The following is a 14214-nucleotide window of genomic DNA, read 5'->3' as shown; positions in this document are numbered from 1 at the left end:
GGCACCATTCTAGCTCACTGCAGCCTTGAACTCCTGAGCTCAAGCGATCCTCTCACTTCAGTCTCCACAGTAGCTGGGACTATAGGTGTGACCCACCAAGCCTGGCTCATACAGTTATTTTTGTATTTGCCTCATTTATTATTATTATATTATAAATTCCCAGTTGTCAGGAGCTTAAGGTTTATTCTTTATTTCTCCTGCAATGGCTAACATGGTTAACTTACATATAGGGGCACAATAAATTATTTGTTAAATTGAATTGACACTAGGAGGATTTCTTCCTATTTTCTGGAAAAAATTTTTATAGTTAGTCTCAAATATCTGTCACTTAGGACATCATTTTGTTGATATAGCAGGAACCTTTATAATGTACTTACAGACATTAGGCCTTTGCCGGAAGGGGAAAGCTAGTGGCTCAGACAACTCATTATGGTTCAAAAATCTCTAATGATATTTTTATTCAATTCCTAATACTCAAATTGTTCTCTCAGAATGTACAAATGTAGTTCCTAACTCTATTAGTATTCATGCTAATGGATCATATTTATCTATTTCCGTTGACCTTCAATTCAAGAAGAGGATTAAGTGCATTTTGCATGTTTGTCAAAGATACTTTGTCCTCTAATGTTTCTCTAGTACATTCATGCATTAAAATGTCTAGAAAAGTGAGCCATCTTTCCTAGATACCTGCTCTTGCCCACTTGCTATGAATTTTTTCACTTCCCTCTGATTTTGTCCTAAAAGTAATAGACCAAATTAAACTGGCCAGAATTATATGAGAAATGCTGTTTGTATTCTCCATTTTTGATACTTCATGCAGTAATGTAATGCTCCATGGATGACATTCAGCTAGCTTTCTAAAAGGCAAACAATCTGTAAAAAAAAAAAAAAAAAATGAAGCAAATGTATGCAAGTTTATTAAAAAGGTAATTTCATTGACAGGTATGTTCACTCCACATGCTGTTTATGTGTATGTGTGTGTGCATTTAGAAAAATATGGCTTGTTAATTGATTATTTGGGAGGGAGATTTGTTAATTGTTCATTTGGATTTTAAATACAAAAAATCTGTTTGTATCCTGAGTCTTGTGGAGACTCTTCAGTTTGCCTTAGTAAGCACGACAGTAAGATATCAGAGTTGTTTCATATAGCAAATTCAAATACACTATAAAATAGTTTAAAAAATCTGAGTCTGCTGAATCTATTGAAAATGCCCCATTGGAGTGGATTTTTTTTTTCTAATTAAATTCATGTGGACCCGATAAATTTGACACATATGCAACATTGCCCTTTCAAACATGACTCATGTTTTTATTTTATTGGCAACCAGATTATCTGTAATTGTTCTTAGAATCATCACAATATAAAATTTTCATAATTTTAGAGTTGATGCTTAAGAGAACTTTAGGATCATCTTATTTCATCTTACCATATGCAGGAATTTTCTCTATGGCAATGGTTTTCAGCCATCTTTTTTGAACACCAAATTATCTTTTCTTAATATAAAATCTTACAAATATATAAGAGCTGAATCTTCTGTGCTTTAAGAGAATGATGAAATACAGATTGATTCTCTGTCTCTCACCTCCTGACCCCACAACTTGAGGTAACTTTTGGCAGAGAAACTGAAAATCAAAGAAAGGTAATTTTTCACAAAGTTGGTTGACAAGGCCAGACATCTATTAATTGAAACAATCTCCAAATACATAATTTTAAAAGATGGTTGCTGCTCTGGGTGGAATTCAGTTTCTTGTGCTTATGTGACTGAGGTCCCCATTTTCTTGCTTGCTATTGTCTGGGGATTGTACTCAGCTCTTAAACGTAGTCTTCTCTGTAAGTAGTTCACAACATAACTATTTGCTTTCTTCTTGCGGTCCAGCAGAAATGTGTCTAATGCTTCACCTTCTTTAAAAGACTCACTTGCCTAATTAGATCAGGCCCACCCAGGATGATTTCCCTTTAATTAACTCTAACTGGTTAGTAACTAAATTGGAAGTGGTATGTCTTCATAATTGCAGGTTCCACCACACTTATGGGGCGGGAATTGTATGTGGGTGTGGATCATTGGGGATCATCTTCAAATTCTGCCTACCACATTTTCCTTACAAAAATAAAGTGTTCCTTATAGTCTAATGTCTTGGCTTTGAGCTGTCACTTGTGGTTATTGGGAGATGACAGAATTATGGCTTATTTTAATGTTTGTGGTAGGAGTTTTTTTTTCCTTGATGGTAAAAATTGGTATCAATAACTTATGTTCGTCACTTTAGGACCAGATTCTTAATCTGCACAATATCATCCGTATTTTTAAAATGTTATTTTTATTTCTAGGAAGCAAGATGAAGTAATAAGTCTTTTTTTTCCTTCTCAGAGTGATTGTAAACACAAATAATATACATCTGGGATCAAGGATGTATTACTATCATTATAGAGTCATAATGCTAGCTTTCCCCATAATAAAATAGTTTTAATAAAACATATACTATTATGAAGAGTAGAATGAGACCCTTCCCTTTCCCCAAAGAACATATGTAGTTTCATTTAGAAAGAACTTTACAGGAGAGTTTTGAATATCCTTTATATAATTGGTATAGGAATGTAATAAGAAAAAAATAGAAGGTATTAGAAACTTACTAATCTGAGAATGAGAGTTGAAATACCATCTAGTTATTACTTTTATTCTGATATTACATTTTCCCTTTTGCTCCTCCTTTCTTGAATTTTCTCCTGCCCTTCCTTCAAGTTTATTTATTTCTTTCTTTTCTTTCTTTTTTTTTTTAATACAAGATGGAATCTCAATATGTTGCCCAAGCTAGCTTCAAACTTCTGGACTCAAGTGGTCCTCTCCTCTCAGCCTCCTGAGTAACTGGCACTATAGGCTCGAGACACCACACTCGGTTTCCTTAAGTTTTAAAAATGAAACTGAAGTGTTAATTAAGTCTTTTTGATTATAAGAATTTATAAAAGTAATTCAGTTGACCAACAAAGATGATATTTTATAAACTTCATATTATCGTTTATTACATATTTAACAATAAAATCTATTGAAAACTCTAGCTGTATCCAGGAAAGAGACTGGGTCAATGACTTGTTTGTGAAAGGCTGGAGAATTGTAGGGACCTATATTCTAGGTCAATATTGACTTCAGGAATGGGAGTGGAAGGAATGATGACACAGTGGTAGTGCTTTAAAAAAGCATTGTTAGGCCAGGGGCGGTGGCTCACACCTGTAATCTGAGTATTTTGGGAGGCCGAGGCAGGCGGATTGCCTGAGCACAGGAGTTCGATACCAGCCTGGGCAACACAGTGAAACCTGTCTCTACTAAAATACAAAAAATTAGCCGGGCATGGTGGCGTGTGCCTGTAGTCCCAGCTACCCGGGAGGCTGAGGCAGGAGAATTGCCTGAACCTGGGAGATGAGGTTACCGTGCGCGGAGACAGCACCACTGCACTCCAGCCTGGGCAACAGAGCGAGACTCCGTCTCTTAAAAAAAAAAAAAAAGTGTTGTTACCATTTCCTGAGACTTAACACTGATCTGGTCAGGATCTCGACAGGAAACAGATGATATATCGAAACAAGATAATTTAGGAGAGTTTGGAGGAGAACAGGCAGCCTCAGGGGAAGCGACAAGAGATGAGGCAGTGCTCTGGTGTTAGTAACAGAAGGTGGACTGCTATACCACTGGCTATGGTATAAGAAGTGGCTGCCTAATAGGAGCTGTGGCCTTTGGGAGAGGGACAGAGCCCACTGATGGGACCTGGCAGGGAAGGAATCAGGACAGTAAATATTCTGACCTCATTCCTCTCCTCCCCTTAATGTCCTACTGATACCTCCCATTGCTGTGCTTCATTGGAAGCCTGAGGGCAAAGGAGCCCCTGGCTGACGCCCATGAATGTCAGTCTCCCAGGGTACAGGCTAAGTTGAAGATGGGTGAAGGATCAATCAGAAGGAAAAAACTAAGGAACGTTTGGCAGAGATCTGTAATATACCTTTTGTGAGCCTTTTGGTAGCATCTTTCATCATGTGGAGACCAAAGTGAGTGTTCATTTTAGAGGATAATGTGTTAGCTGGTATGCCTAATTAGATGGTGTCATAATATTCACAAAACTTCCCTAAATTCTAACAAGGTTTTTTTTTTTTTTTTTTTTTTTTTTTTTGAGACAGTCTCGCTCTGTTGCTCAGGCTGGAGTGCAGTGGCACGATCTCAGCTCACTGCAACCTCTGCCTCCTGGGTTCAAGCAATTCTCAAGCGATTGTCCCGAGTAGCTGGGACTACAGGTGCCCGCCACTATGCCCGGCTAATTTTTGTATTTTTAGTAGAGATGAGGTTTCACCATATTGGCCAGACTGGTCACGAACTCCTGACCTTGTGATCCGTCTGCCTTGGCCTCCCAAAGTGCTGGGATTACAGGTATGAGTCACCACACCTGGCCAATTTTAACAACTTTTATACTAGTGCTTCTGCCCCTAAGGACTGTCATAACCAGGGAACAAATGCACTTCAAGAAGTTTTGACTTGTTTTCCCTGAACTGACTTTTTCTCCCTTCTCAGTCTCGAAAATTTTAATCACCCTCCAAAACCCAGGTCAAATATAGTTTCCTGTATGCAGTTTTTCCTGTTCCTCCCCCATTACCCTCTGGCTGATCTTTATTCCATTTATCCTTTGTATACAATATTTCATTGACCATATGTTTAATTTTCTTATAGTTCCCCTACCCTTGACCATGGTTGCACTCCTCAAGTTTTTGTTTTTATTTAAAACATTTTTTGCCTTACACACTGTTTGACATTTAGTAGGTGCTCCACAGGGCACTGTTGACCAAATGAAATTTTCTGTGGGCCTTGGGTTATCAATAGGCCACCACATACAGCCACCAGCATCAACAGAAATTTCATGAGCACTTTGGAAAGTAGGCAGGTGGTTCCTATTGTTATTTAAAGTACTCCCTTCCCTCACTCCCTCAGTTTTGTGGGGGTAGAGGCTTTTTATTTCCAGGAGAAGGGCTAAACAAAACTCTGGAGTTTCCAGAAGAATTAATTACAGTTATGCATAGGATTGGACTTTTATAAAAATCCAGAATTTGACTTTTTTTTCTTTATTTTGTCAGCCTATGTGCATTATTTCAATGTAGTTCTTTGAACATCTGCTATTCAACAGAGAGAGTGGCACAGTGTTACCCCCCTGTGAATGATACTGGTTTCCTCAATTGAGAGAACTTTTATCAGTGCTCTGTGTCCTTAGATGAACCGTGGGATAAAAGGTAGGAGATACTAGAGTGGAAGTCAGAGGAAGATGGCACAATAGCTCATCATCCTATTTTTCCTGGTTTCTTTTTCTGGTTCGCCACTACAGAACTGTCCTTGAGAGAAATAAATCTTTATTTTTCCAAGGGGTGTTGTAAACCAGAGACTGAGTAGTATAGTCTAGAATTGCAGCCAGAAGCATTAGCTATGTACACTGTATATTAGGGATTTTAATTGATAATGTGTATGTTTATGAATATCCGTTTATTAAGAATAAACTTCATAAAGTTTATGAGTCCAGTGGACCACACAGAGATGACACGGTAGAATACAGAGCTAATTATATAGATTAGGATAAGATTTCTGGATTGCTTTCAACAGCTGTTCATCATTAAATGGATTAAAAACAGGTTCTTTTCGTCATCTTTTTCATTCATAACAGTGTGTACTCCCTAGTCCCTGGAACACATTACTGTGCTTTATTGCCTTTAGGCTTTTCACTCAATTAATAATCTCTCTAATGGAGTTACTGAGGTGTGTTTCTTTCTTGAATGTCTTGAAGAAATACCTTTCTTCTCATCACCCATCATTGTAATTAAAGATCCATTTGAGGGAGAGGAATTTCTTTTTATGGACTTGAGTTATTTATTATTTATGCAGTGCCTGATCTCTTAGGAAACAGTTCAGCAAGTCCACAAATGGCCTAACAAGTTCTTATGGTGTGTCAGAAACTCATTTCTAGAACAGAAGGTGGAGAGTTAAAGTAGGGCAGATGCTTTCTTATTGTGGTATCTACTAACTGGAATGAACTAGAGGAGGATTTTAAAAGGGACCAGAAACCCCAGGGGCTCAGTTGTGATGACAAAATGATAGCTGTCCTGATTTTGGGGAAATGGAAGGAAGGAATTTAGTAAGATATAATTAACATCAAGAAATGAAATTGAACACCAGTAAGTAGCATCCAACATAATGATCATCCAAAACACCAACAAATGAGATAAAGAAAGGGAAAAGACCTGTACAGAGGACAGATTTATTGGTGTTCTATAGGAAGAACAAAGGTGTTACCAAGGTGCCAAGTGGGCTAGTTGCGGATAGGTGTAGTAAAAGATAGGTGTAAGTAAAAGAACTACACAAAGTGGGAATCAGGTCAGATTATTGAATAAATTGGAGAACTACCACAATCTTGTGGGGATGAGATCAGAATAACTCAAGCCAAAGAGGAGAGACAGTTTACAAAGACATTTAGGTAATGGAAAAATTCGTCACATGTATGAAACCATTGATTAAGGACAATAGTACTTTCTAATAGGACAACAAATCAGCAATGGCTAGTGGCAAAAAGGAGGACATGTTTTTTGTTATTCCTCTTCTATTTGTAGGGAGAAATAACTTGACCAATAAATGAGCAAAAGAAAGGCTTATCCCTTGTGATGTTTTTAATAAAATGGGGAACAGAGGAATAGAAGGGGTGAGAATGTAAGAGAGAGTCTGAAAAGTACTACAAAAACCACATGCATTTAAAAATTTAAGCTTGATCATTTGCATCATTGGACTCAGATTATTCAGTGATGTTGGTGCTAGTCTTATAATTTTGAAAAAAAAAAAGTACGATCAAGACCATCCTGGCTAACCCGGTGAAACCCCGTCTCTAGTAAAAAATACAAAAAAATAGCCGGGCGAGGTGGCGAGCGTCTGTAGTCCCAGCTACTCGGGAGGCTGAGGCAGGAGAATGGCGTAAACCCGGGAGGCGGAGCTTGCAGTGAGCCGAGATCTGGCCACTGCACTCCAGTCTCGGCGACAGAGCGAGACTCCGTCTCAAAAAAAAATAAATAAATAAATAAAAAAGTATGGGTTCCGGCACACATAAGTTATAAACTATAATAAGATAGACTTATTTATTTTCCTTAGGTCAGCATTCCTTCAGTAGCTCATCTGTCAACATTCTGGTCACTAGCATTTAATTCAATTTAATTCAGTATAAGGACAAATTGTACCATAACAATTTAATCCCCAGCTTTAAACAGACTTGTTACTTAGGACCTTAGTTATATTCCTTTCTTGAATGAAATTTCCTTACTGGTTATATGTCTATAGAAAAAATGATAATAATATTAAATAATAAAAATTCTTATTTTGGCTCCTGTTGTACCCTATACTGATAAAAGTAGAAGGATGATTGAGACTTGACTATTTATTACTATGAAAAGGCTGATTTTGGGATTATGACTTTTTATGAGTGGAGATGTAAAGACATCCAGCTTTATTATCTTTGCATAACAATATATTTATGTATATCTGTATATATATGCATACATGTATGCAGGAAAGTTCGTTGTTGCATTACACTTCTATTGATGACGTAGGAGTTCTATATTTAATTTCCTTTGGGACTGAAGGTATCCAAAGGGTAATTTTAAAAATATAGCAATAGTTTGGGGAGCCAAAGAGTAAATCATGCATTTTTTAACACATTGGAAGGCCCAAGCCGAGATGTTAGGGTGCCTCATGAGGGAAATGACTTAGAGAATTTGCAGGTGGTATTGTAACAACACTTTATAGCTACGTAGGCTCTCATTGTCACATATTAGCTCATTTGTTCAAGATGCTATCATGTGGATATGGCAATAATATTATAATATTTAATAGATATTTTATAGACAAGGAAATCAAGGCTGAGAAAGTGACCTGCCAAAGGTCACAGCAAGTATGTATTAAGACCTGTGAAGGAACTGAGTTTTCACTCTGTTTACAAGCTAGCAAGCTAACCCATTACTGTATCATAAATAGTGGCAGAAGACACAAAACTCCCGATTGGAGACTAAGGACTTTTATTACTTGTGGTATAATAAGTAATGTGACTTCATGTTGATTTGACCTGGTTCTCCATTCCCTCTCAATCCATTGGGGGCAGCGCTGATACACCTATTATATGGGTGCTGTGCAAGCAGGTGGGCATTGAGAAACATTGAGCTTATGGATTAACCACATTTATAGTAAGCAGAAGCAAGCCAGGTCTGTTGTGAAGACATTACCTTATCCTTAACGTTTGCTTGTTTCCAACACAACCTTGAGAAATGATCCATGAAGAGAGCAGTCTGTGTCTTGCATTCTTGGCATACCCAGCAAGAATGTGCAGGAACTCTAAGGTTGTGGTGAATTGCCTCTTAATAGCAGTATGTGACAGAACTAATGTATAAACTCAGTTTTGCTAAGTTTCATGACTAAAACTCAAGTTGAAAAGGTTAAGCCTTTCCCCCAAAATACTTTATTTTAAAATGTTTGTTTTATTTAGGACATATCAAAACATGTCGTCTTGGCTTATTTAAATATATTCAATCACTAAAACCAGTTTCAGTTATTAAAAAGGCAAAGAAGAGAAGGCAGAGCCCACTTTTAAGACATTTCCTCTATTTTGTCTCAGAATCTCCCCTAATTTTCACTAGTTCCTTCCACAGCAATGAGCCCATGATAATGTTTTCATAAATGAAGTAGTCCCTTGCCCTGTGTCCACAGCAATATTTGTTATACAATAAGGAACAAACAGTAAGAAGTACTGATGGATAGTGTATGGCAGGGGAAAAAAGTAGTTTATTTCAACCTTTTAAAACCCAGCATAGAGAAACTTTGATTTGCTTTTCTTGAAGGATTAATTAAAATACAATTTAAACTTGGAATTAGTAAAGCCAGGCTCCTTATAGATTAGAAAATGGACATGTAGCATGGTTAAATGCTTGTTCAAGAACAAGTTTCTAGTGACAGAATAAAGTGATATTATATTATTGTAATTATCATATATCTTGCATTAAAATACTCTTTTCTTACCTAATGTAGTTTGTAGGGGTAAGTCAGTAAATATTTGTGGATTACTTTGCTTTAGGAATGAATAAGATATATCCTCTGTCTTCAAAGAATCATTTGCTAATGGAGAAATGAGAATTCAATTTTAATCCATAATTGTTTTTCTTTAAGAAGCAGTTTTAAATACATCTAGTTGTAGAATAATACATTTTTAAAAATCTACTTGGCTTTATTATTTCTTAGTGTTAGTCAGTTTGATTAACATTAGTTAATCCAAACATTAATGCTGATTATTTCCTAGTGTTGGGATTAGATGTATGTGTTTAATGATCTTATTTTTTACATAAAAATACTGAGAAAGAAGATATTTCAAAATATCCAAAGTTGTAAATGTTATGTTTCCAATTTTCTCTTTTACAGAAGGATAGGTATATTTTGTCTATATAGAACATCAAGTAATTGTTTTGAAATTGAGGTTTGTAGCTAGTTTTCAAACTCATCAATTACAAAGCAGGTGAATTGACTTGGGTTGGGTGTTCCTGTGAGAATTATTGACTTGAGTACTAATTTAGGGATTTGGAGATTTTAAAATATTAATTTTTGAAGAGGAATTAAAAAGGTGAACCTGTCCTTAGTCTTTGAAGTATAGTTAGCTTCCAATTAATCTGCATGTGTGGGACACCATCCCCTCCTAGGTATGACTTTCTCAGACCTGTTGGAAAATTGCCATTGCTTGGATCCAGTGGAAAAGTTTCCACCCATCTTGTTGGCTTTTAAAGCCACTCTCTCTCCTCTACCCATGCAAATGGATGAAATTGGGCATCATCCGTGTTTCAAACAGAATCCTCCTTGCCATTAGCGAGAATAATAACCGGATGAGTAGAGATTAAGAGAATAAGTTAAAGACATTCTGAGTGACATTAGATTCTAAAATTGGCTATCATATCTGCAATTAAAATGGCACCTTGTTTTTCTTTGTTATGTTGAACTGAAATTTAAAGTATCTTAATAGCCAAATAAGTTAGCTTATGGTTTTAATCATTTACCTAAAATTAATGGCACACTGATATTAAGTAGTAGCCCAGTACTCGTTTTCATTAGAGAGCTGGGTTTATTATTTTTGTCTTTTTTATTACGTGGGATTTGTTAAGTTTCACAGAGTACTATAGCAACCGTAAAGCTGGTAGAAAAAGCAGAGACCTGGAGTTAATGAGGTAGCTTTCAGGAGAGAGAACAGCCTGAGAGCAGACAGGACTTTATGTTGAAATGCAGAGTTTGTGTGAGCTCCCAAAACAAGAGATATCAAAAGAAAAATGTTCAGGCAGGTAAAGGAGTTGGGAATTGAAAGGGTGGAAAGAGTGTCTAGGAAAAGGGAATAATGTAGTTGGAGGCATAGAAATAAGAGAGAGCATAGGTGGTAGTGAAGCTGCTTAAAATAAACCATCACCATGGCTACCAGTGAAAATCCTTTAATGCAAAGATGTGGCATGGCAAAGCAGAGGGATTTAGAGATGTACTGAAGGGTTTTGTGCAGGGTAGTGAGCTGACCAACTTCCTGTTTTACAAATTACTCATATTACAGTGTGTGGAACAGGTTGGTGAGGGCAAGAGTTGACACAGGAAGACTGGTTAGAAGTCTTTTGCAATATTCTAAGTAAGAGATAATGATGGCCTTTGTTAGGGTGGTGTTGATGGGGGAGGAAATAACTTGGTGGGCTGATGTATTTCAGAGAGAATAGCTCTTAGATAGGTGGAATAGGGAAGAGGGAGGAATTCACATGGAATTGAGGTTGTTTCTGACTCTCCTATTTCTGGCGTGGCAACAATCAAGACGGTGATTTTTCCTAAAGAGGCTTGGGGTTTTTGCTGTGTTTTCCTCCACATGACTAAATATAGTGTGGTAGGAGAAGAGGAGTTTGGAAACCAAAAATTATTAATTTAGAGAGCACCACTCATCTAGGTTGTGTGGAACCAGAAAGCCAAAGCTGCTACTACCATGGGCGGTTTTTATAGTCTATGTGCATAGCTACAAGAAATTACAAGAAATTCTTTGTTTTATTTGCTATAATAATATTTAATGTGTATTACAGTACACAAATATTATTTCCATCTTTCCCTTTTCTAAAATACAGTATCTACAGTTAAGTATTATTGAATCTAAAAGGAATCTTGGAAATTATGGTTTTCCTCCACAGTTGAGGAAACTGGTGCTCTGAGAGAAGACCACATGATACCTATGGAGTGACAAGTAGTAAAACTCGGGTCTGCTACTGGCCACTCCATTGCTCTTGCCTCATTACCTGGACAGCTCCACATTGATTAGTACATTCCATTACAGCTAACAAACAAAGCTGAAGAGTTTATTAAAGAAAAATACCAGTATCATAGAGGAGAAAAAATAGTTGCATATTCTTTACTTAACATATTATTTACATAAGATATTTTTGAGGCATACAAAATTCTATTTTAGAAAACCAGGTTTGCAGAAATTCAATCCTTTCTGTCTATTACCTGTAAAGAGTTAGACTTAGGGGATCTGGACTTGGGTTTGGCTTTATCTCTAATAAATAGATGAACTTGTTTTACCTGTATTTTACCTCTATTGACCTGAGGTTTTTTTTTTTTTTTTAATTTCAGAAAATAAGGCTATGAGACCAGATTCCTTTAAAATCTGTTCCTTGATCATTTTATATTTTTCTTTTTCATTTTTTTTTTTTGGAGATGGATTCTCACTTAGTCGCCCAGGCTGGAGTGCAGTGGTGCCATCTTGGTGGCTCACTGCAACCTTTGCCTCCTGGGTTCAAGCGATTCTTCTGCCTCAGCCTCTCGAGTAGCTGGGATTACCAGCTGCACCACCACGTTGGGCTAATTTTTGTATTTTTAGCAGAGACCAGGTTTCACCATGTCGGCCAGGCTGGTCTGGAACTCCTGCATCTCAAGCAATCGGCCTCCCAAAGTCCTGGGATTATAGGCGTGTCACCGTACCTGGCCTCATTTTATATTTTTAATCTGTGTTTGTCTTGCCTTTCTTCCTTAAACTGCTTCTCTTTAACCATGGCAAGTAGAGAATCTCTTTAAAAACTTAGGTACAGTAAGTGAGTGGTATATATTCCAGAATATTCTGTCCTGTTTATAGAGCCTACAGAATAGGATTAGATTTTGGTTTATTCTGTTATGAACATATCTTCATATTTACTTTTTTTCTTTGAAAATAGGTTTTGAAATTTGAGAGAGAAGACAGACAGGAAGGTATTGGATTCAAGTGGATGCGCAAGGATGTGGTGTGGGTGTAGTGCAGTGATCCTCCAAGTGGAGGAAAGGCAACTCATAATAATTCACTGTTTTGGAGAGAAGATATTAGAACTTTCATTTATATTTATTTCTAATTTATTTCTTTTTAAAATTCTGCTTTTGTATATACAATCGACTCTCCATATTCAGGGGTTCCACAATTATAGATTCAACTGACTGTGGATTGAAAATATTCAGAAAAAATAATGGATTGTTACCTGTGTACTGGACATGTACAGACTTTCTTTTCTTATTATTCTCTAAAATAATGCAGTATAACAACTATTTATATAGCTTAACATTGTATAAGTATTATAAGTGATCTGGAGATGATTTAAAGTATACAGAAGAGTAAGTGTGTAAGTTATATGCAAATACTGCATCATTTTATGTCAGGGACTTGAATATCTGTGGATTTTGTTATCCATGGGGAGTTGTGAAACCAATCTTTCATGGAAACTGAGAGATGACAGTATTTCAGTATATGACAAATCAATATGGTAGAACATGAATATTATTTATAAATGAATATATATATGTTGTGGGAATATGCTTAAACATGTTACTGTGACAGAACATAGTGGTCAAATAGGTTCAGAAACCACTGGTGAAGAGTTAGCAAAAAAGACGAGTCAAGGGCATCAAGACATTAAGATAAATAAATGTCCTTGCTTTTTTATTTTTCCATACTATTACCACTGGAAATAAAGAGAAAAAAAAATCTAAAATAATAATAATAGCAAATAGCACTTTGGTAGCGGAATTTATTGGATTGAGTATCTACCTCTTACAGAGGAGAGGAAAAGTATCCTCTTGGATAAGTATCTAATTTTAAGATGGATTTTACTCTTGTTCATGATTTTGGGGGATTGTTAAGTATCTCATTGAAATTAAGAAAGTCATCTCATATACTGAAATTGATTCATTATAATTCAATTTATTTAAACTTTTCAACTGAATAAGCATTAGGTAATTACATTAGAGTTTTAAAAAAGATTTGGCCAAGAATTTTTAGGTCCTATTTTTTGAGAGGTTTTTTTTTGGCATTTATTTTATTTTTTTCTTTTCTGATTATTTCTCACAGAATAAGACCACAGCTTGCCAAAGAGAAGATTGAAGGATGCCATATTTGTACATCTGTCACACCGGGAGAGCCTCAGGTCTTCCTAGGGAAAGACAAGGCTTTTACTTTTGACTATGTATTTGACATTGACTCCCAGCAAGAGCAGATCTACATTCAATGTATAGAAAAACTAATTGAAGGTTGCTTCGAAGGATACAATGCTACAGTTTTTGCTTATGGACAAGTAAGTGCCATATTATTTTCATAGGAGTTGAAACTTTTCAGAAATGTTAATTCAGTTGCGCTTTCATTTTTGTTTCTTAAGGTTATGTTAAGGTTGAACACTAATCTTTCTCTGTTCTTTTGTTTAGACTGGAGCTGGCAAAACATACACAATGGGAACAGGATTTGATGTTAACATTGTTGAGGAAGAACAGGGTATTATTTCTCGAGCTGTTAAACATCTTTTTAAGAGTATTGAAGAAAAAAAACACATAGCAATTAAAAATGGGCTTCCTCCTCCAGATTTTAAAGTGAATGCCCAATTCTTAGAGGTAATAATCTAATTTTGGCATTAATTTCTTTTAAAGTTTGTTTTTATAGACCATAAGTGTTCATGATTTTATACTGTTGGCTTCTAGTACAGTGCTTTGAAGATAGTACTCAATAAATGTTGTTTGAGTAAATTAACATTAGATAATAGAAATGTTTTCCTTACTTGTAGGAAGTGATGTTTGAGTTTAAGATTATAAACACTTGACCAGTGTCCATAGAATAAAATAACAATTAATATTGTTTATTTAAGAACCCCCCCCTTTT

At 36.1% G+C, this 14214-nt stretch overlaps 1 protein-coding gene across 11 annotated transcripts in view; it reads left to right on the top strand.

Moving 5' to 3' along the window:
- KIF21A (kinesin family member 21A) overlaps window positions 1–14214 on the top strand; it is a 163472-nt gene that overhangs the window by 68310 nt on the left and 80948 nt on the right. For all 11 annotated transcript variants that reach the window (XM_050750118.1, XM_050750123.1, XM_050750117.1 and 8 more), the window contains exons 2-3: window positions 13417–13639; window positions 13767–13949. In XM_050750118.1, the coding sequence (XP_050606075.1) occupies window positions 13417–13639; window positions 13767–13949 (406 nt within the window). The remainder of the gene's footprint in view (window positions 1–13416; window positions 13640–13766; window positions 13950–14214) is intronic.

The sequence above is a fragment of the Macaca thibetana genome, chromosome 11, assembly GCF_024542745.1.
Source record: "Macaca thibetana thibetana isolate TM-01 chromosome 11, ASM2454274v1, whole genome shotgun sequence".
NCBI lineage: Eukaryota > Metazoa > Chordata > Mammalia > Primates > Cercopithecidae > Macaca > Macaca thibetana.
Note: the sequence above shows the minus strand (reverse complement) of the source record. Positions and strands in the feature narration are given on the sequence as shown.